Here is a 22,833-nt window from a genome sequence, read left to right as displayed (position 1 = left end):
TAAAAGCCATTCTTCATGTGTTCTGATAAGAGTATTAAATCTGTGACTTGATTTGTTTTTAAATGGAGGTTGTGAAGAATTTTCTTCTTTTTTTCCCCCCTTAAAAAGGTTTCTAATGTTAGCCTTGACACGCCTGTGACCAACAAATTAACTTTTGTTCATGGCATAAGATAGAAATCAAAGTATGTTTTTACAACATGATTTGTTGAAATGCATGTGTTTCAGCGTCGAGTTACACCACCAACTGACAATGGATTTTAGCACCTATTTCTTGACTCCAATCGCTCCCTGTCCACCTACATATTCTCTCTTTTTTTTTTATTTTTATTTTTCGAGACAGGGTTTCTCCGTAGCTTTTGGTTCCTGTCCTGGAACTAGCTCTTGTAGACCAGGCTGGCCTCGAACTCACAGAGATCCGCCTGCCTCTGCCTCCTGAGTGCTGGGATTAAAGGCGTGCGCCACCATCGCCCGGCACACCTACATATTCTTAAATAAAATGCCACTCTGCCCTAATTATTTTGTTTCTAGTCTTGAAATTTGGTGCTGTACCTACAAAGCCATTCACGTTGTTGCAAGTTCCAGCCTCTTGGAACTGAGGACTCTGGAGATAACTTCGTTATCAAGTGCTCGCTGCACATGCTCACACGAGGAGCTGAGTTCAAGCCCCAGCCAGGATGGTGATACGCAGCACTTGTCATCCCGGTGCAGGAGAGGCAGAGAGCAGCAGACCTCCGGGACCACTTATGCTGCCAGACCAGCCTAACAGGCAACTCTAGATCTGCTGAAAAGCTCTGTCTCAAAAATACAAAGGGGGCAGCTTTTGAGGAACAGTACCCAAGTACTTCTGTCCTGCATGTTCATGTTCATACTTATGCATGGGTACCTGTTCACACTCAACACACACATGTATGTATACACACACAAATGAAATGTATGTGGAGGGCCTGGAGAGATGGCTCGGTGGTTAAGAGTGCTTGCTGGTTTTGCAGAGGGCCTGAGTTTGGTTGCCAGCATCCGTGCTCAGCTTCTCAGAGCTGTCTGTAACTCTAGTTCCAGAGTATCTGGCCTCTAAGCTCACCTGCACATGTGTCCGCATACATACTCATGAATAAAAATAAAATGAAGCTTTAAAAACTGTATATGGGAAAATCAAAGGACACAGAATAACTGATGCAAACAATACACGTTCAAGACTTTAAAATGATACGCTAATCAATACAGGGTTGTATTGGCATTGGGGCAGAAATATCGATCAGGGGAACAGATCTAGAAAGAGGTCTGCACCTGTATAGCCAGATGATTTTAGTCAAAGTATATTAATGTAAGCTAATGGGGGGAAGACAGTCTTTTTATTTAGCAAATGGGGCTGAGGGGCTAGGAGTGGACCTCAGTATGGTGTGCATGAGGCACTTGGCTAAATACCTAGTGCCACAAAAGACGAAGGGTGTTAGAAAAATGACCTTTGTGCCTGGCAGTGGCACCGCACGCCTTTAATCCCAGCACTCGGGAGGCAGAAGCAGGCGGATCTCTGTGAGTTCGAGGCCAGCCTGGTCTACAAGAGCTAGTTCCAGGACAGGAACCAAAAAGCTACGGAGAAACCCTGTCTCGAAAATAAAAAAAAAAAAAAAGAAAGAAAGAAACCCAGCACTGGGGAGGCAAAGATAGGAGAATCTCTGTGAGTTTGAGGCCATCCAGGTCTACACAGTGAGTTCCAGGACAGCCAGGGCTACACGGAGAAACCCTGTCTCAAAAAACCAACCAAACAAAAAAGAAATAAAAAGGAAATGGCCTTTGCTCTTCACCTGGCAATGTATATTTTATTCTGTTAATTAAAAATAAATTATAGAAATCAATATAAACAATGGATCTATAAAACTTCTAAAGAAAGCCAGAAGAAAAGAACCCGTGGTTCTTGTGTAGGCAAAGATCTTTTACACAGGACATTAAAAGGATGAGCTCCGGCTGACAAGAAGGCTCTGTGGGTGAAAGTTCCGGTTACCAAGCCTGAGGACTGCATTCATGCCTGGGACCCTACCGCTGCCCTGAGCACCAGCCAGCTTCCAGGAGTGCAGGGCTCAGTGGGGATCTGTGGAGCCGGGGAGCTTTTATTTGACAGAGTAAGGAAAAAGACACACACTCTCCTAAGGGATTCCTTCTGATCTTTCCTTTATTTTTCTTCTGTATCTTTATTTTCTCTCTACATCTTTCATGGTGATTTCATTCTCTCATTCCTGATGTTTTTTTTCTAACTTTCTTATGTTTTTCCTTACAGCTTATATGTCCCAGAGAAATCTTTCAAGCAGTATAAAAACTACAATATGATTACATTCTAGTTTTCAGGTGAATGATTACGATGACTTTAAGTAAAAAACAGCATGTTTTCAATACCCTTTACATGAATAAACATTTTACGTATTATAGATGAGAAACAAGTTGTCCCAAGAACTCACGTACATTCATGTCCAAACAACTTGCCGTAGATTAACAGAGTGTGAGCAAGCAAGGTATTTTTCTCAGCCAGCTATTTTACTGGTAGACTGCATTTTGCAGTTACAAAGAAAGGATCAATCATTTTATTATTTACCTCAAAAAGAATCTTATAAGAAATCTTAGAAGAATCACAAATCAATATATATGAAAAAGAATCAGTCAGCTCTATTTTTTTTTTTTTTTTTTTTTTTTTTTTTTTTTTTTTTGGTTTTTCGAGACAGGGTTTCTCTGTGGTTTTGGAGCCTGTCCTGGAACTAGCTCTTGTAAACCAGGCTGGTCTCGAACTCACAGAGATCCGCCTGCCTCTGCCTCCCGAGTGCTGGGATTAAAGGCGTGCGCCACCACTGCCCGGCTGTCAGCTCTATTTTAAATCCTCTGGGTGCATACCCACTCATGAATAGTTTTGTTTTTGTTTTTTTTAATTGATTTTATTGCACTACACATTTTTCTCTGCTTCCCTCCCTACCTCTCTTCCCCTTCAACCCTTTTCCAAGGTCCCCATGCTCCCAATTGTCTTTTTCTACTTCCCATGTAGATTAGATCTATGTATGTCTCTTTTAGGATCATCATTATTGTCTAGATTCTCTGGGATTGTGATTTGTGGGCTGGTTTTCTTTGCTTTATGTTTTCTTATGCTTTATATGTACCACTTATGAGTGAGTACATATAACATTTGTCTTTCTGGATCTGGGTTACCTCACTCAAAAGGATGTTTTCTAGCTCTATCCATTTGCCTGCAAATTTCAAGATGTCATTATTTTTTTTTCTGCTGTGTAGTACTCCATTGTGTAAATGTACCACATTTTTCTTATCCATTCTTTGGTCAATGGGCATTTAGGTTGTTTTTAGGTTCTGACTATGACAAACAATGCTGCTATGAACATAGCTGAGCACATGTCCTTGAGGTACGATTGAGCATTCTTGGAATATGAAATAAAAAGAAAAGAAAGCCTGGCGTGGTGGCACACCTTTAATCTCAGCATCTGGAAGTCAGAGGCATGTGGATCTTTGTGAGTTTAGGCCAACCTGATCTACATAGCAATTCCAACACAGCCAGGGTTATATAAAGATTCCCGTCTCAACACTTCCCCACCCCTACCTCCAAATAAAAAAAAAAGAAAAGGAATGGACTGGAGAGAAGGCTTAGCAGTTAAGAGCACTGGCTGCTCTTTCAGAGGTCCTGAGTTCAATTCCCAGCACCGACATAGCAGCTCACAACCATCTGTAACTCCAGTTCCAGGGGATTCTACACCCTATTCTGGCTTCTTTGGGCACCAGGCTTGCATGTAGTGTACAAATACACATGTAGAAAAAAAAATCCATACATATAAAATAAAAATAGAAATAAAGGAAAGGAGGAGGAAGAGGATAAAGGAGAAGACCTGCCCGTATTGGGTCCCAGTGGATGAAGTTTTAGACACTGCCTTGAGCAGAGGGAGTCAGACTCTAAAGTTTGCTCCACTGCCCTCAGACTCACAATTGATGTTCTTAGTGTTGCTTGAGGTTTGTTCTCCATCATGTCTATGATGCACTGTAGCCTCCAAAATCCTGTATCTCATGCAAGAAAGATGGGAAGAGAAGGGCAAGGCCAAGGAGAGTCCAATTCCAACTAGATCATGTTAGAAATTTGCCAAAGCCAGGGCTAATTTTAGTCTTTGAGTTGACATTTCCTTAAAAAAAATAGTGATAATGTGGGAACTTCAGGAAACTGAGATGTTAGTCTTGGTATTATCCCATATCATCATCATTACCATCATCACCATCATCATCATCACCATCATCATTACCATCACCACCACCATCATTCATCACCGTCACCACCATCATTATCATCATCACCATTACCATCACTATCACCACCATCATAATCATCACCATCATCATCACCACCATCATCATCAGTTCTCATGTAGCCTGGGCTTGCCTTGAATTTACAATCCTCCTGCCCCAGTTTCCTGAGTGCTGTAATTGCAAGTGTACAACATCATCATCATTCTTTGTTGCTATTTCTAAAAACTAATTTTTAGTGACTAAAGTATTGTTTCATCATGATATATACATACATATATGTCAGTCATTATAGTTTTCTTCATCCCCTTACTCAACTGCCTGCTCCAGTGTCCCTTCCTGTTGGTCGTCTTCCTCTTCCCCAAGTGTCCCCCTGTTGTTTTTATATTAAATGTATTCCATTACCCTCTCTTCCCTACCTTGAGATCTCTCTCATGGTCCCTTTCTGCCCCCCCACCTAGATTCTACAGAAGAAATGAAGCAACCATGCAGATGCAGTACCTCTCTTCCTAAGTCTGGGTAGTTATCTTGACAAAATGGTCTTCAAGGAGTAGGAGGCTGGAGAAATACTTCAGTGGTTAAAAATACTAGCTGTTCTTCTAGAAAACCCAGATTTAGTCCTAGCACTCATATAGAGGCTCACCACCATCTGTAACCCCTGTTCCAGGGCATCTGATCCCTTCTGACCTCCTCTGGCACTAGAAACACATATAGTATATTTACATACATGCAGGAAAACACTCATATGCATAAAAAATAAAAAAGGCAGGCAGCATAAAATAAATACATTTTCAGACATCAGAGGACTACACTCCAGGAAAGAAGAGAAACAAGTGCGGTGAGTGTTAGGGCAACATCGGCTTTCTACGAATGGGCAGGTTTCAGATGGCACAGTGAAAACCCAAATAGAAGAGAGTGATATAAAGAGTCAGAGATTGGAGCTGACAGCAGATAGAGGCCTGACAGTTTCAGGTTAGAATACTGTAGGCCTGAGAGTTGGCAGATCATGGCTTATCTGCATTTCAAGACATAGGCTGGGTCAGTGAGATGGTTCAGTAGGTCAAGGTGTATGCTTCCAAGCCCGACTACATGAGTTTGATGCCTGGGATCCACATGGGGGAAGGAGAGAACTGACTCTTGCAAGTTGTTCTCTGACCTCCATATGTGACACACACACCAACACACACACACACACACACACACACGGATAAATAAGTGTTTTTGTTTTTTTAAAGACAGTCTGTTGGCTGGACTTGGTAGTACATGCCTATAATCCTGGCACTTGGGAGGTGGAGTGTTGTAGGAGGCTGCTTGTCTGTTACCGGCTATTCAGCCTCCCAAAATAATCACACAGAAACTGTATTAATTAAATCACTGCTTGGCCCATTAGCTCAGCTTCTTATTGGCTAACTCTTACATTTTAATTTAACATATTTCTATTAATTTGTGTGTTTCCACGTGGCTGTGGTTTACCAACAAGGTTTCAGCATGTCTGTTCCTGACAGCAGCTACATGGTGTCTCTGACTCCACCTTCTTTTTCCCAGCATTCAGTTTAGTTTTCTCCACCTTGTTCTGTTCTGCCCTGCTATAGGTCCAAGACAGTTTCTTTATTAATCAATGGTAATCACAGCATACAGAGGGGAATCCCACATCACCTCCCCTTTTCTGTTTAAATAGAAAGGAAGGTTTTAACTTCAATATAGTAAAATTACATATAGCCAAACAGGTATCAAGCAAGAATTACATTTACAATATTTATATTTACTTTATATTTTATCATAACTTAGGACAACTATAATTATAGCTATCTATTCTTCAACTCCATCAAAGACCCAAGAAGGATATAATATTACCAAAGTTAACAGGAAGTGTATTGTACACAACTTCCAAAACTCTAGAATTGACAGAGACATCTTATTGCCTGGACAGTTACCCAAAGTTCTTTTGTATTGTTGGAACATCTATCTTCAACCTACAGGCCCATAGTATCCACCAGTCTTTTCCATGAAGGAGGAAATTTCAAAGACAGTTCCACCTACATTGGCAGTGTGTCAGTCTCTTTCTTCTGTGTCCTGCAGAATGTCTGGCAGACTCATTCATGAAGCAGGAACCTCAAACGACCGTCTCATCTTCTTTAGGCAACTTCAGCAGTCATTTCTCTGTGAGTCCTGTAAGTCCAGTTCATCAAGCAAGAGCAGTTTCTTACCCAGATGGCTAACAAACTCTTTGAGGAGCCTCTTCGATGACCATCTTCCTCTTGAAGTAGATTGGTGCTGCCAGGAGCAGATGTGTCTTATTGTCATGAAAAGTCCTAACTTCTTTTTTTTTAAAATTGATTTTTATTGAACACTTCATTTTTCTCTGCTCTCCTCCCTGCCTCTCCTTTCCCCCCCTTTAACCCTTCCCCAAGCTCCCCATGCTCCCCATGCTCCCAATTTACTCAGGAGATCTTGTCTTTTTCTACTTCCTATGTGGATTAGATCTATATAAATCTTTCTTAGTGTCCTCATTGATGTCTAAGTTCTTTGGGTTGTGATTTGTAGGCTGGTTTTCTTTGCTTTATGTTTAAAAACCATTGTAAGTAAGTACATGTGATAATCGTCTTTTTGTGTCTGGGTTATCTCGCTCAAAATAATGTTTTCTAGATCCATCCATTTTCCTGCAAAATTCAAGATGTGTTATTTTTTTCTGTTGTGTAGTGCTCCATTGTGTAAATGTACCACATTTTCCTTATCCATTCTTCAGTACAGGGATGTTTAGGTTGTCTGCTAGATTTCAATGTTCTTTTTTTAAAATATTTATTTATTATGTATACAATGTTCTGTCTGTGTGTATGTCTGCAGGCCAGAAGAGGGCACCAGACCTCATTACAGATGGTTGTGAACCACCATGTGGTTGCTGGAAATTGAACTCAGGACCTTTGGAAGAGCAGGCAATGCTCTTAACCTCTGAGCCATCTCTCCAGCCCCGATTTCAATGTTCTTAAAGGATAGACAATACAACTCAGACAGCAATGTGATATTCACAGTGTTCAATAATCATTCAATATTTTTAAAAATTGTGAAGAAGCAGCAAATTTTTGACAACTGAGAGGTTAATCAAGAAAACATTAAGAAATGCTAGCAATATGAAATTAGCAGAGGAAAAGCTTTTCTTTTTGGTTTTTTGAGATAGGGTTTCTCTGTTTCTCTGTGTAACAGCTCTATCTGTCCTGGAACTAGCTCTGTAGACCAGGCTGGCCTCAAACTCACAGAGATCTACCTACCTGCCTCTGCCTTCTGAGTGCTGGGATTAAAGGTGCGTGCCACCACCACCTGTAACTGAAGACTTTTTCTCTGTCTCATCTGGTCCTGCTGGCTTCTCTCTGCCAGCTGTCCCTGCAGCCACTTAAAAGAGAACAACTCAGAGGCTTAATATTAATTGTAATTGTTTGACCAGTGGCTTAGACAAATTACTGACTAGCTCTCACAATTAGATGAACCCATTTCTACTACTTTGTGTATTGGCAACTGGCTGTGGCTTACCGGTGCTGCTCTGGCATGTTACTCCTTCAGTGGTTACATGGCGTCTCCCTGACTCCACCTTCTTTCTCTTGGTGTCTTTGGATCTTCTGCCTGACCCATTCTGCTTGGCCATTGGCTGAAATGGTTTTACTCATCAACCAATGAGAGAAACACATTTTAAATGCATATTTTAAAGGTTTTTTTATAATTTCATTCATTGATACAATATATTGTGATTATATCAAACTTCCATTACTCTCTCATCTGTCCCCCTCTTGACTCTTCCTCCTCCTCACTAGTTCATTCCAATTGCTCCAGTTGCTCCATACTTTGTGGTATTGTGAGACCAAAACAGGAACAATATACCTTGCAAGTTAATGGGAAACCAAAATGGGAACAATATATTTTGCAGGTTAAAGTTTCTGTTTATATTTAAAGAATAAGTTCCCACTTGTCCTGTGTTAAGTTCTTGCAAGTTAAGTTTTCTATTTGTAATTAAGAATAATTTCTTGAGCCTGGTGACTTACGCCTTTAATCTCAGCACTCAGGAGGTAGAGGCAGGCAGATCTCTGTGAGTTTGAGGCCAGCCTGGTCTATAGATCAAGTTCTAGGAAGCCAAGGCTACACAGAGAAACAAACAGAAAACCCAAGAGACACATGTGCACACACACACACACACACACACACACACACACACACGGGAAGGGGAATGAGTTCCTGATTCTAGATCTGTTGTAAACTGCAAAACGTGTTTCTCAACCTGCACAAAACTTTTGACCCACTGACCTCGGTCCTTCCATTTAATTTTATCTTTCTAAGAAGTAGTACCCAACTCTCTTGCCCCTGTGAACACCTTGTTTCTCTGTTACAAAAGGGACTTCAAGAGGCCACCAGGGGCTACTCTCTCAAATCCAGACTTACAGTGAGACATCCGATGGGCCAGTCCCAGGCACAACCTAAAATACAGTTGCTTTACTTGGACAATTGTGGATTTGGTCTTTTCTCTTCGATATTCTCAGGTTTAACAGTTTGCAGTTTACAGTTTAACTGTAAGGCTGTCTAACCTTTCACCCTCTGAAAGATATCTGGACTGATATAAGCTGTGACGATTTGCCACCAATTTAGTAGCTTGAAACAGCCCAACTGTATTTTGCAATTCAAACTTTTGCAGATCAGAAATTAGTCAGCTTGTTGCCTTCTAGAGACTGAGAGTGAGAATTTTGTTTTGTTTTGGTTTTTTCCAAGTTGGAGCTTTTCTGTGTAACAGCCCTGGCTGTCCTAAAACTCGCCCTGTAGACCAGGCTGGCCTCGAACTCAGAGCTCTGCCTCCTGAGTGGTGGGACTAAAGGCATAGGCCGCCACCTGACGAGGGGGGGAATTTATCTGCTTTCTGGTTCCAGTTTCTAGAGGCTACCTTCATCCCTAGATTTGTGACATCTTCCTCAGTCCTTAAAGACCACAGTGAAGCCTCAACAATTTCTGCCCCTTCTCTTCCCACCTCTTTCTGACGTCTCATCTCTTTCCTTGACTTCAGTTGTCTTGTTGATACAAATAAAAAAGCTTGAGATTGCAGTGGGCCCACCTGGATAGTACAGATCATCTTGTGTCAAGAGTCTTCATTTAATCCATTCTGTTTGCCAGTGGCCGAGTAAAGTAACATGCTCACAGCTTCCAGGGATTGGAACGTGTGTTTTGGGGGAGCAAACAGTTTTACTGCCCTATTATTTTGAGCTATTGGTTTTGATGAACAAAGATATTTACTATAAGTATTTATACTGGTTAATGGAACATAAATCCTTATTTCTTTGGGATAAATATCCAGGAAAATAAATACTGACGTGTATGGCAATTGTATTTTTTATTGTTTAATAAACAGCCAATGTGCTTTCCACAGTGACTGTACTTACATCCCCACCACAATGTGTGGACAACCCCTATCTCTGCACCTCTGTCAGCATTTGAGGTTGTAATGGTTTGTTTTTGAAAGCCCAATAGACTTGTACTGATGTCTCCTTGTGGTTTTAATTTGTGTTGTGCTAATACAGCGAATGGGTCTTGAAGATATTGTGGGTGTTGACTTTTCAAAAAGGTAGCAGCGTCTACCCTGATGCCTGGTTCGTAACTTTAGGGGCAACATATCTGCTAAGGAGTTTTACTTTTGATAACAGATCCCTGGCACTGGGAGATCTGGGGAAAGAACAGGTCAGGTATGAGAAGCTCGGTTGTATATCCTAGCATCGTGGAAGCTTCTGCTTAAGGGGCTCTCTGCAGCCAGGGCACCCCACCTCCCGCTAGCCACTCTGTCTGGGTTACACCCTGCCTGTGGGTCAGATGGAGAGAGCCGAGAGCTGGGAAGGAGGTGATATGCCAAAGTCAGGCCTGAAAGAGGCCGCGTGATGGAACCGGTTTTCCCCAGAACTGTGCGCAGCCTCGGTAACCGCCATGAGGAGGCTTGGAGACAGAGGCCGAGGCCTTCGTGGTGGTGGTATGGCCTTACCAGTTGGCGACTGCCTGGGCCTCTTGGCTTGGTTCTTGCTGCTTCAGACGCGATTGGAGGAGGCCCGGATGGTTCCAGGGACGCTGTCTCTTCCTCTCCCCTTGGAGGATGGTCTCGATGACCCGGGTGCAAGCCCACTAGAGAAGTCAAGCACAGAGATGCCTGAGACCTCTCAGGTCCCGCACCCTGTGGGGAGCGCGATGTCCCTTGATTCGGTGACATTTACTCCTGGTCACTCTTTTTCAGCCACGACTCTGCCACAGGGACGATTTCCAACATGGATTCCAACCACTTTAGGTGAAGTTCCTGGGCCATGGTCTGCCCCAGAGACCTGGCCTGGACCTAGGGGGATGGGACCCTGATTTATAGGAGGATCTTGGTATGGAGTGTGGGCTCTGAGTGGGCCCGAGATCCCTTGAGGATCCACACCTGCCCTAGGATTTGCAGAGACAGAGGCTTGTTCTGCAGGTTCTAAGGAGCTGGCTGGCGGTGGAGCAGCCCCTCCCATCAGCCCCTCCCTTCACTAACCTACTCCAGGTTGTGGCCACAGAATTGCGAGGATAGTTGCTGGAAAGCCTGCGGTGCAGAGGAGGTGGCCGTGGCAGGTGAGCCTGAAGGTCAGAGGAGGGCACATCTGCGGGGGCTCCCTCATCAGCAAATGGTGGGTGATGACCGCAGCCCACTGTGTATCTGGGTGAGTGCCTGGGGATCTGGGTTTGGGCCCCTGACCAGGTTCTATGGCCTGCCCCTCTTGCTTTCTATTTGAGATAAAGGAGCCTGTGGTGCTGGTTCATGCCCGTAATCCCAACATTTAGGAGACTAAAGCAGGAGGATTGCCAGGAGTTAGAGGCCAGTTTGTGATTTCCAGGCTAGCCTGGGCCACAGAGTGAGAGATGACAGTCCTAGGTTTTTTTGTTTGCTTGCTTTTTTCTAAAAAAAAAAAAAAAAAAAAAATTCCGTTTCAGTTGACACATGAACATTGGGATTTCTAACACAGTCCCAAACGATACTGATCAGAGGCCACACACACTTGGAGAACCAGCTGGTGGCTGGATGGGGTTGTTAGAGGTCCTGAAGAGGGGTAGCTGATGGCTGCCTCAGGAGGATGGGACTGGGCTGGGGAGCACGGTGACACTAGATGGGAAGTGTGTAGACCCTTCAGGATCTCTTTGCAGCCATCTGGATTACGTAGTGGCGATGGGAGAGATTGACCGGTGGTCCAGCAGGGCAGTCAACATTCCAGTCCAAGACATCATTGTTCATCAAGATTTCTCTGTTATGGGACCAATTGTGCATGACATTGCTCTTGTTCTGCTGGCCTTCCCTGTGAATTACAGTGCCACCATCCAGCCTGTGTGCCTCCCTAGAAAGGCTTTCTTTGTGCAAGCTGGGACCCAGTGCTGGGTGACCGGATGGGGCAGAATAGTTGAAGGAGGTGAGCCTAAAGTAAGACCTCAGCAACCACAGACTGGGGAACAACCTCCTTAGTAGCCTGGGATTGGTCTCTAAGGTCAAGGGAGGGACAGGCAGCCTGAGTTTCTAGCAAGTGGATAAGGAGGGGAAGAGAGAAGGCACCATGCGGGAGCAAGTACTGGTGATTTTCTATTGGCTTGTCAGGATTGGAGGACTTAGGCACAAAACATGGTGGCTACTCACCAGGGCAGATTTTTGGCTCAGGGTGAGAAGACCTCTCTGTAAGCTAGAAGCACTTATCTTGGATGTGAGGAAAGGCCCGGAAACTCAGTGAGTCTATAGGGCAGCGGTTCTTAAACCATGGGTGTGACCCTTTGGGGATCGAATGACCCTTTCACAGGGATCATCTAAGACCATCAGAAAACACAGATATTTACATTATGATTTATAACAGTAGCAAAATTACAGTTATGAAGTAGCAATGAAGATAACTTTATGGTTGGGGGTCACCACAACATGAGGAACTATATTAAAGGGTTGCAGCATCAGAAAGGTTGAGAACCTCTGCTCTAGGGCCTCCTATTACTGGAAAGAGTGTAGTTTGGTACTTTGCGGTATTACCTGTCTAAGAGTTTGTGTTCATATTCTAACAAGTAATGATGTTGGACTGGCGCATAGAATACGATCACTAGTATTAGCAAGAGCTTATCACATGCTTGTCAACTCTTGGGCAACAATATTTTATTCTCTCTCAGACTATTCTTCCTTCTATTCCATGGTTTGGACTTTGTATTGCCTTACACTCTTGGCAAGGTTGGGCCTCATTTTCCCCCAGTGTCAGATGTGAATAATAGCTGATGTCTTTGAGAGTACTCAGGGGTGAACACGATGTTGAGGTCCAGAGGAGGTACCACTGACTCATGCCATTCCTACTTAATGGAGATCTGCTCTCTCCACAATGATCTCCGTGTAGGTGCCTCATCAAGACTTCTTCGGGAAGTTCAGCTAAGCATTATTCGTCATGAGAAATGTAATCAGATCCTCAAGGACAAGACAGGGACTATATTTACCATCGCTCAGGAAGGGGTGGTCTGTGGCTACAGTCAGAAAGGAGGAGACACCTGCCAGGTCAGTTCATGGGTCTCTTGCCACACTGCCCTGCTATCCTCCCCTCAGAAGTCCCTAATTCCCAGACATTAGGGCCTGGACTATGCCCTCATCCTCCATTTGTTGTTTCTGAAGCTAATGGACTGTCAGGACAAGCGGCCACAGTTCCTGGGCTAGCCTGACAGGACCGTCCAGGAGCAAACAGCCGACACTGTCTGCAGTGGCTGGGGTGGGGTGAATAAGGGCAGCAATAATACAGATTTGGTGTTTTCAGTCTCTTCTGTGGGACATTCCATGCACACAGGGAGGGTAGGTGATTTACTCATTATTTCAGAATAGAAACATTATGTTGGTTTATATTCAGTTAGCCTCATTTTAAGATGATTTAAGATTTATTTATTTTACATTTATGAGTGCTCTATCTTCATGTCTGAATTTATGCCAGAGGAGGACATCAGATCCCACTAGAGATGGTTGTGAGCTGTCATGTGGTTGTGGGAATTGAACTCAGGACCTCTGGAAGAGCTGTCAGTGCTTTTAACCTCTGAGCCATCTCTCCAGCCCCTGGTTAACCTCTTTGAATAGACAGAAATGTTCATTTGCTAAAAAGATGTACTTCTAAAATCTGACAGAAACCGAGGAGTGGCAGGTGAATGTCTGGTTTGTATCAATCTCTCCAGTGCCTTGGGGTGGACTCTTCTGTGTCATGAATCAATTTCATTCCTGTCATTTCTTTCTTTTTCTCCAGGGAGATTCCGGGGGGCCGTTGGTCTGTGAATTTAATAAAACCTGGGTGCAGGTGGGGATCGTGAGCTGGGGCATTGGCTGTGGCCGAAAAGGATATCCTGGGATTTATACAGAAGTGAGTTACTACAGAAACTGGATCGTTAAAGAGCTGAGCCGAGCTCCGGATTGTAACTCATCGGGCTGCCTCACCTTCTGCATGTGTCTGGTGCTTCACCTGGTGTCCTGGTGACCCTGTGATCCCCACAGCCCACTGTCCTCTTGTTTCTGAGCCTCCACTAGGCTTCTCCTCTAACCTTCCTTCCCTGTCAATGCTCTCTCTTCAAATTCTACTCTGAATCCATTGCCTCAGTGGAGCACGGCAGGGAGTTGGGAACTTGCAAAATCTCCTGACCTGGTGCTCTGGTCATCTGCCTCAGTGACCACTGTACAAGGCCTGTGCCTTGCTTGGAGCGAAGGAGAGAGAGCCATTTCCAGATAGGGGACTCTCTGACCTGCCGGGTAGAAGGAGATGACTCATGGAGCCCTTGGAGAACATCTGGAGAGGAGAGACATTGTCAGTGTTGAGTAGCCACTAGACCTAACTGCTTTCCTAGCTCTTACCCGAGACTCTGCTGTACCTGAGTTATATGATCGCTCACAAAGAGATGGGAGGCCCAGCACATTTTCTGCAGAGCTGTGAGCCTGGGACTTCTACATCTGGCTCAGTTGTGGTTGACAGCATGTTCCCTGCACCCCAGTGGGAATCCATCTGTGAGTACAAAACTATTGCTACCCTTGATTGCTGGGAGCAGTCCTGTCTGATGACCTCTTCCTTGGTACCCTACAGCCACCTCCAGGGCCACCCTAGGTTGTGTTGATGCGGTTTTGGAGAGGATAGATTTTTAGATATGAACTGAATAAACGTGTCTCATATGTTGTGAAGTTTTGTCTATCTGAACTGTTTGGCTGCTTATAGCATACTCTAAAGAGACATGGGCCCCCATTTATCTAGGGAAGTTATTTGGTCTCTGTTAAATCCTAGAGGAGGCTATCTGTCTCATTTAAGTTTGGTGGGTGGTCTGAGCCCATGAGTCCCACAGCACACATCTCAGACCAGCCCATCAGCATGGAATGTGCCTTCTGGGTTCCCCTGACTTTGGAGGCCTCGTACCTGATTTTCTCTGTCTCCATAGGTTGACATTTTGTTGCTCTGAGCCAAGGGCACCCTCTAACCCTTGTTTATCTTCTATCCTTCAGATCCTGGACCAGAGCAAAGAGTTGAGGAGTCATTTGGATGAGAGGATGGGTAAATGAATTCTCAAGGGTCCTTTGTGGCCCTATACCTTTCTCTCAGCCCATTGTTCTGGCCCCATTTTCCTTTCCAGGTTGCTTTAGTGAGGGGAAAAATACAATAGAGTAGGCAAAGGTATAGCCTCTGGGGATATATCCCCTGCTCCCAAACAGGGAGTCCTTTGGTCTGTGCTATGGGAGGAATTTCTAGGCATAGGGAATAAGAATTTAGCTCAAGCATTGTTGAGGGAAAAATAGGCATCCACTCTGAGGGAACGGAATACCAAATACCAATGCTGACAGTTTTACTCTTCCTGGCCAATGCTTGTGGATTACTTTTGCTAAGTCAGGCACTGGTGTAGGACTCCACATAAGATGTGGGTCACAGGTAGGAAGGGGTTTACTGGGGAGACCCATGGGGACAGGACATGATGGCTGATGCAGAGGAAGAGGAGGTGGGTGGTAGATGGGTCTACTGAACTTACTATACTTGACAAAAGTACCAAACATTCAGAGATGCAGTTTCTGGCCGTAAAGGGCAAGTGACAGCAATGCCCATTTCCTGTGGTCAAAGTTGTGGCCCATCAAAATGAAACCAGGCTCCCTGGAGAAATGCTTGAAATACACATGTGTGGAGTAGGAAATTTCTAATAGGAGCCTACTATTTTCTATCATCGCAGGGACTCGTGGGGTCACTGTAAGATGCAGGTACTAATAAGAGGCTGTACTCTGCCCAGCAAAAGATGGGACCATAGGAGTGTCACCAGACCTGAGGAATCTAATGTGTTTGTGATACACCACTTCAGACTCAGTGGCCGTATAGATCAGGGTGCTCCTGTCTCTGTCATTTCACTATAGATGTGTATGGAACAGTGGAGACCTTTGGGTCATCCAGTACCCATGCTCCCAGGGAAAATGGACTGCCATGCTGCTTCCTCGGCTTCTTTCAGCTCGCTGTCTAAATGAGCATCTTCCATTCTATAATCACGTCATTTCCCTTACATTTATGGTAGATTTTGCCGATGATTTTAAAGGCCCCAACCACATTGTTGAAATGTTGCTTAGCACAGGGAGGACACTTTTGACTGACAGCTTGAATTAATACATTTTAAGGAGATGAAGCACATCTCTGAAGAACGAGCCCAGAGAGGATTAGATCATGAGGGCCAGAAATTTATCCATAATATGACGGTGTTGTTGAGAGGTGGGGAAAGACAGGGCCTAGCCAGAGGAGATGTGCCGTGGAGCGTATGTCCTTGAGGGCCGTATCTTTCCCTACATCCTCCCTGTGTTTCCAGTGTTTGTTACACGCTGCCTCCGTGTGTGCAGCTCCACCACGTCTTTCTCACCATTTTAGGTGGAACTCTCGGAGACTGGGAGCCACTGGAATAATTGCTCACCTTGACTCGTTTCTCTCAGTTTTTTTGTCCATAGCAATGATAAATCTGATTACCATAGCTCTTAAGGACAAGAGGTACGGGGCTCAAAGAGAAAAAGGAGTATATTGGAGCAGCTTCCCTCAGATATTCAGGATGCTGTTGGCTAAGAATCCAGTCATCTCACAGAGTACACACAGCCGCAGGTTGCAGAAGTGCACGGGCTGTGGAGTGTGATGGCTGGTTAATGAGGATGTTTGCAGCAGCTTGTCGGGACTTAAACCGGTCTTTCTCCTAGGAGCAATAATGGATTGGTGCTCACCGTGACAGTTTGAAACGTGACTCCTGTGGATGGCAGCTGTGCATCTCACAGCTGTACAGGGGAACTGGGCAATGCTTGCTGCTCCGGTGGGCATGCAGGCCTGTGGCACTCTGTGTGGCAGCTCTATCAGGGCCATGATACCCACGATGGTCTTGTCCTGTGGTGAATAGGGGAAGGGTGTCTCTGGTTCCTGGGAGAGGGCTCTCAACGTCTAGTAACTGGCCTTAGGACAGTGTTCCAGGCAGATGGAAGCAGAAGCTACCAGGACTCGCAATACCTAGTCTCATTAAGAAGTCGGGCAACTTTTCTTCTATTACATTCTGTTTATCCAAAATAAGTCACAGTTGGTCTGAAGATGTATCTCAGTTGGTTGAGTGTTTGCCTAGCAGGTGTGAAACTGTGGGTTTGATCCCTGACACGACCTAAACCTTGGCGCAGGGGTGTATACATGTACTCTCTGCACTGGGAAGTGCAGGCAGGAGAGTCAGAAATTCAAGGTCAACTTTGGGTAGTTGGAGGCCAACCAGGGTTCCATGACACCCTATTGTAAAAAAGCCAGAATGTCTTAATGCCAGACCAGACTTAATAATAGCTGTGAAATGAATTTCATTTCTTTTCTTTTTCTTTCTGTGTTGTTTGATTTGGGCGGGAGGGTGGGCAGGACCTCACTATGCAGCCCTGTCTGGTCTGGAGCTCACAGAGATCTGCCTATCCCTGCTTTCTGAGTGGTGGGATTAAAGGCCCGTGCCTGGCTAATTTACATGCTTGGCAGATGGAGACACAACATGCTATGCCCACGTTTTCTAACCCACCACATCAAGGATAATAAAAAATTCTTTAACACCTCTAGAATGAACGAACCCCTAATATTGCCCCCCCCCGAAGTAGTGGCTCTCAAACCCAGAGCCTTACATGCACAAGGCAAAGACTCTACCACTGAGCTACATCCTTGGCCCCAGTCTCCCCAGCAGCGACTGAGAGAGAACTGGCGGGTTATGAGACTGCACCTCCAACCCAAAGGAATTAGTTTCTAGGTAAACTGGCTGCATTGTCGCAAGAGGAGGCCATTTGATGTCATGTCGCTCAGTGGCAGAATCCAGCATTAATTCTCTTGTTGAGAAAAGAACTGTAGAAGCGTAACTGTCGACAAGTAGGAAATAGAGGTTGCAGAGGAGCAACCTGGAGCGAAACGCACAAAGTCCAGACTGTAGGAGACCACAGGTCAGGGTCCAGGGTCTTCTACAGGTGATGTTCAAGGGGCTGAGTACCGTGTAGTCGTGGTTCTAAAGATACATGAAATACAAAAGAGTCTTACAGACTAGAGGGTAGCATTCAAGGAAACGTGTCTAAAGACACGACAGTTGTAACTGACGTCTCATTGAGAGCGGTATGGAACTGTGTTAGGGTGGCACACGGGAGGGCTTCCTGACTGCGTGGTTTGCCCTGACTGCAATCCAAGCAGTGTCACTGCGCATCGGCTGCCAAAGCTGCATGTTTGCTTGGTCTGGATGCGTGTGTCAACTCTATCACATGAATTAAAAAGGTGACAACGCTCACGAGTGAAACCACTGGGGTGGGGCCAGGTCGGAGATTTTGCTATCATTTATTGAATGCTTATTGGTCTGCAGGCTGTTGATTTCTTCCTTTGGTATTATTGATAACCAAACATCTTTATATGTAGTAATTAAATGTATTTCAGCAGCTTTGTTATTTTATATGCAATAAACAGACAATAAACTGTGTTCACTTAATACGCTCAGTAAGCTGTGATATGGGCGTATACACGTGCAATCATTATTGCATTTATTCTGTGAGTATGATGAGTCTTTTGCCTGCATGAATGTCTGGGCGTCCTGTGTGTGCCCTGTTGCCTGTGAGGTCAGAAGAGGGTGTCATAAAGTTCTGAGGGGAAAGCTATCTCCAATGCAAGCGTTACAGCTCTGAGGGGAAAGGTATCCTGGCAGTCGGGGGGTCGAGGAATACCACAAAACCACACCACACAACAAACCTCACACAAGAGATGTACTGGGGGAAATGGGTGGCTGCCTATGCTTGGGAGAGAAACAGGCAAGAGCTGAGCAAGAGGTAGGCTTTCTACAGGGCTTCTTGGGGTAGAGCTTTCCAGGGTGGCCTGGGATTGGTGGGATTTTGTAACTGATCTTGGACATTTTACTCTGCAGAGCTTGGCCACTTCTGTCTTGAGGGACTGAGTCCAGTAGTTACGGCCATTGGAGTGTTCTGTGGATGGAGCCTGGTGGCTGGAGGTCCTCGTGGCAGGGCCTGGCCTCCAGGGACTTACAACCCTGGCTGACCTGATCCTACTAGATAGCTCAGACTGACCTCAGATTTGTGCCCATCTTCCTCCCTCAGCTTCCTGAGTGCCGGGCTGGCAGGTGTAGGGGCGTTTAGACTGTGTGTGGGGTCTGTGTACCACTTGCATGCAGTGCCTACAGAGGCTAGACTTGCATGCAGTGCCTACAGAGGCTAGACTTGCATGCAGTGCCTACAGAGGCTAGACTTGCATGCAGTGCCTACAGAGGCTAGACTTGCATGCAGTGCCTACAGAGGCTAGAGGCCATAAAATCCCGGGAACTGAAATTGGAGATGGTTGTGAGCTGCCATGTAGGTGCTACAAATCGAACGCAGGCCTTCGGGAAGAGCAGGAAGTTCTCTTAACTGCTCACTCATCTCTCCAGCCCCTCTCCCCTGATTCCTATGTACACTCTCATATCATCTACAGATACCTTTTTTAAGATTTAAAAAATATTTTTAACATGCATATTTTGCTTGCATGTCTGCAGGTGCCCACAAAGACCAGAAGCATCAGATCCCCCACACTTGGAGGCAGCTGATCATTTCTAGTGGTCAGATGTTGTGGTCTTGAAACACCATTTCCCCCAGGCTTGCCCAGAGAGAAGGCTTGAAAAAATGTATAGGTGTGAGTAGGAATTGCCTAAAGAAACATGGTATTTCCCACCATTCCAGACAGCAAGATCACTAGTAAAGACCACGGGGGTCAGGGCTGGAGAGATGATTCAATGCTCTTTCAAAGGACCTGGATTCAGTTCCCAGCACCCACACGGTGGTTCATAACCATCCTTAAAACTCCAGTCCCAGGGGATCTGATGACCTATTTGACATCCATGGGCCCAGGCAGCCAAAACACTCACACATAAAGAAAAAAAAAGGAACCACTGGGATCCTAACCAAATGAGTCATGTACAAATCAGAACAGGCCCTCCAGGTGAACGGTGCTTTACCTGTGAGATCAGAACAGGCTCTCTGTAGTGAGTGGTGGTGAACCTGTTAGATCAGGCACCCCGTGGTGAGCGGTGAACCTGTGAGGTGCCATTGGTGGAGAAATCACACCTACCTCCAACTTCTGAGAAACTGACCCAGTGTTGGCTTCTCAGAAAAAGAACCTGGAGCTGCTAGGAACTCACCCCCTCAGTTATCGTCTCCCAGGCTCAGCCCAGAGAAAAATCACTGGTATGCAGAGGGGGGTGGGGGAAGGCCCAGTCCTTTACATTTGGGAAGACTCTGGAAGGGCCTCTGGGGTGACCAGCAGAGACCTGGGCCACAGCTGCTTGTAGCTCAACTCCCCTGAACTGCCAACCCTGCCCCGCTTGTTCTCCGACCTGGGATCTCTCAATGACATCACACCCCAAGCCACTGCCCTCATCGCGGGCCAGACTGATTCCAGAAGCCATGTTTGGCAAAAATGGGATAACGTAAGCTTCAGGATGAGTTTGAGGGATCCATTGCTGGTGACATAACATCCCAAACTAAACGGCCTTACACAGCGTGGTGTCCCCCCACGTGCAACCTTTTATTGTGGACATTCACAGAGCAGTGGGAAACAGACATCTGGTACGCATGCGCCTCGAGAAAGCTGACTAGCATGATGACTTCCGGGTTTCTCTGGGCTCTAATTTAAACTCGTGTTCACCGCCACATTTTTCTGACATATTTGTGGGGTTTGCTGGTGTTTATTTTTCAATTTCAAAGAACCTCAACAATAACTTAGCTTTCCTAAGTGCGAGAGAGCGAGGATGGATATCAGCGAGGATGGATAGCATGGGGACGTTTTCTCAGGGCAGCTTTCTTTAAGCACAGGTTGGAGTGCAGTCGGCTAACAGAGGGGATGTCATGAGCTGTTTACAGAGCAACACACTTAGAAACGAGTGAGATGCTGACTAAGAACCCTGTGTGCAGAGGCTCACGGGAGCAGAAGCCTGACTTTCTAATAAGAGCAATGATAAAGTATTAAGTATTTGCTAACTCAGTGCTTACATAACTTGGTGTCCTGGATGGTCTTGAGGAGTTTAGTCTGGATGCTTCCCTTTGCTGGAGAAGGCTCCCATCCTCCAGAAGGATCAGGGTCCGCAGGACGGTGTCTAAAATGCGTGAAGGCAGACACTTTTTTCTTTTCTTTCTTTCTTTTTTTTTTTTTTTTTTTTATTTTCGAGACAGGGTTTCTCCATAGCTTTTTTGGTTCCTGTCCTGGAACTAGCTCTTGTAGACCAGGCTGGCCTCGAACTCACAGAGATCTGCCTGCCTCTGCCTCCCGAGTGCTGGGATTAAAGGCGTGCGCCACGACCGCCCGGCCACTTTTTTCTTTTTTCTTTGTCTTTTCAAGACAGGGTTTCTGTGTAGCTTTAGAGCCTGTCCTGGAACTTGCTACATAGACCATGCTGGTCTCGAACTCACAGAAGTCCACCTGCATCTGCCTTCCAAGTGCTGGGATTAAAGGCGTGCGCCACCACCGCCCAACTGAAGGTAGATACTTTAAGGACTCTTAACATCTAAGCTCAGAAGTTGCACAACTTTGCTTCTGTTGGTAGAGGCAGATCACAAAGCCATCTTAGCTCCAACAAGGGTGGGAGAATGAGGCAAGTTCTGACTTTAGTACTGGGAAGCCTTGAACTCGACTTTTTACTGCCTCTTACCTTTAATTACTGGTGTTATAGCATGAGCGGCCACACCTGGATGAATTCCATTTCTTGGTTGGTAAAGATGCAAAATACTGTGGCTGAGTTTTCTAATCCACCACAGAAGGGAAGACAGTTGCAATTTTTAAAAACCTGTAAAACGTGTTAATAGCCACACTCTTGATAAAACTTTCCCAGCTGACAAACGAAAGAAAATTGACAAACGAAAGAAAATTCTGAAACTGTGAGATCACTATTTTCAACACCCCCGAGGGATTAGTGTTTCTAGGCAAAATCATCAAACCATTTGTAAAGTCACAAAAAACAAAAACAGAAAGAAAAAAAAAACCATGCAGTGGGGTGAGAGAAGGCGTTAAGAGCACTCACTGGCTACTCTTGCAGAGGATCCTGGTTCAGTTCCCAGTACGCACATGGCATCCACAGCACCAGTTCCAGGGGATCTGGTGCCCTCTTCTGGCCTCTATGGGCATCAGGCACATATGCAGTACACTTTACATACATATGGGAAAAACACTCATACATATAAAATAAAAATAAATATTAAAATAAGGAAACCATGTAGACATTGTGTTTCTCCCAATAATAGAATATAGATAGCACCTGTCTGGTTGACAGGGGGCTGGGACCTGGGTCCCACTGCGGACTTGCAGGAAAGAGAGAAGAATAAGAAAGAGTGCAGTTCAGAGTCTAGACTTCCAGAGACTACATGCCAAACAATCCAGGGTCCTCTACTCACGAGGTGTGGTGGGAAGGAGGAGAAGGAACAGTCTTCAGCGTCTCTTAGGGAGATATGAAGTGCAAAACAGCCCTTCCAGACTCGAGGGCGGCATGCAGGGAAGCATGAGTGGGTGTGGGGACTACAGAAAATAGTCACATGAAAGTAGCATTAATGAACACAGCCTCTAGTTATGTCATGGACTGTCGCTGAGTTGTGTGTCTTGACCTGGATTGTAGATTCACGCGCAGTCAACTTGACATTGATTACCAAAGTTGTGTGTTTCTGTGGTTTTCTGTATGGTCCTATTTTACCACCAGAGATTAAAAAGGAAATTATCAAACTGTCAGGAGGTTATGTTGCCTGGGACTGGGATGGGCTTTTTATTTAATATTTTTTAAACTTTTTTTTTTTTTTTTTTTGGTTTTTTGAGACAGGGTTTCTCTGTGGTTTTGGAGCCTGTCCTGGAACTAGCTCTTGTAGACCAACCAGGCTGGTCTTGAACTCACAGAGATCCGCCTGCCTCTGCCTCCCAAGTGCTGGGATTAAAGGCGTGCGCCACCACTGCCCGGCCTACATTATTTTTTATGTCTATGAGAGTTTTGTCTTCGTGTGTGTGTGTGTGTGTGTGTACACGCACGCACCTTGAGGAG

General features: G+C 45.2%; 1 protein-coding gene across 1 annotated transcript; it reads left to right on the top strand.

Moving 5' to 3' along the window:
• Window positions 1–10,224: 10,224 nt before the first annotated feature.
• On the top strand, window positions 10,225–13,775 carry LOC121464530 (serine protease 44-like). Its single transcript, XM_041677564.1, has 5 exons — window positions 10,225–10,576; window positions 10,817–10,973; window positions 11,455–11,714; window positions 12,666–12,820; window positions 13,548–13,775. The coding sequence occupies exons 1-5, from the start codon at window positions 10,225–10,227 to the stop codon at window positions 13,773–13,775; spliced, it is 1,152 nt and encodes a 383-aa protein (XP_041533498.1).
• Window positions 13,776–22,833: the final 9,058 nt, after the last annotated feature.

The sequence above is a fragment of the Microtus oregoni genome, unplaced genomic scaffold (assembly GCF_018167655.1).
Source record: "Microtus oregoni isolate MIOR12 unplaced genomic scaffold, Mior012 000028F_ref0000031, whole genome shotgun sequence".
Taxonomy (NCBI): domain Eukaryota; kingdom Metazoa; phylum Chordata; class Mammalia; order Rodentia; family Cricetidae; genus Microtus; species Microtus oregoni.
Note: the sequence above shows the minus strand (reverse complement) of the source record. Positions and strands in the feature narration are given on the sequence as shown.

Excerpts from the sequence above, each read along its gene's own strand:
- LOC121464530 (XM_041677564.1), top strand. The coding sequence starts at position 10,225 with ATGAGGAGGCTTGGAGACAGAGGCCGAGGCCTTCGTGGTGGTGGTATG. Across the intron at positions 10,974-11,454 it reads GCAGCCCACTGTGTATCTGG|CCATCTGGATTACGTAGTGG; the intron begins GTGAGTGCCTGG and ends ATCTCTTTGCAG. Across the intron at positions 12,821-13,547 it reads AAGGAGGAGACACCTGCCAG|GGAGATTCCGGGGGGCCGTT; the intron begins GTCAGTTCATGG and ends CTTTTTCTCCAG.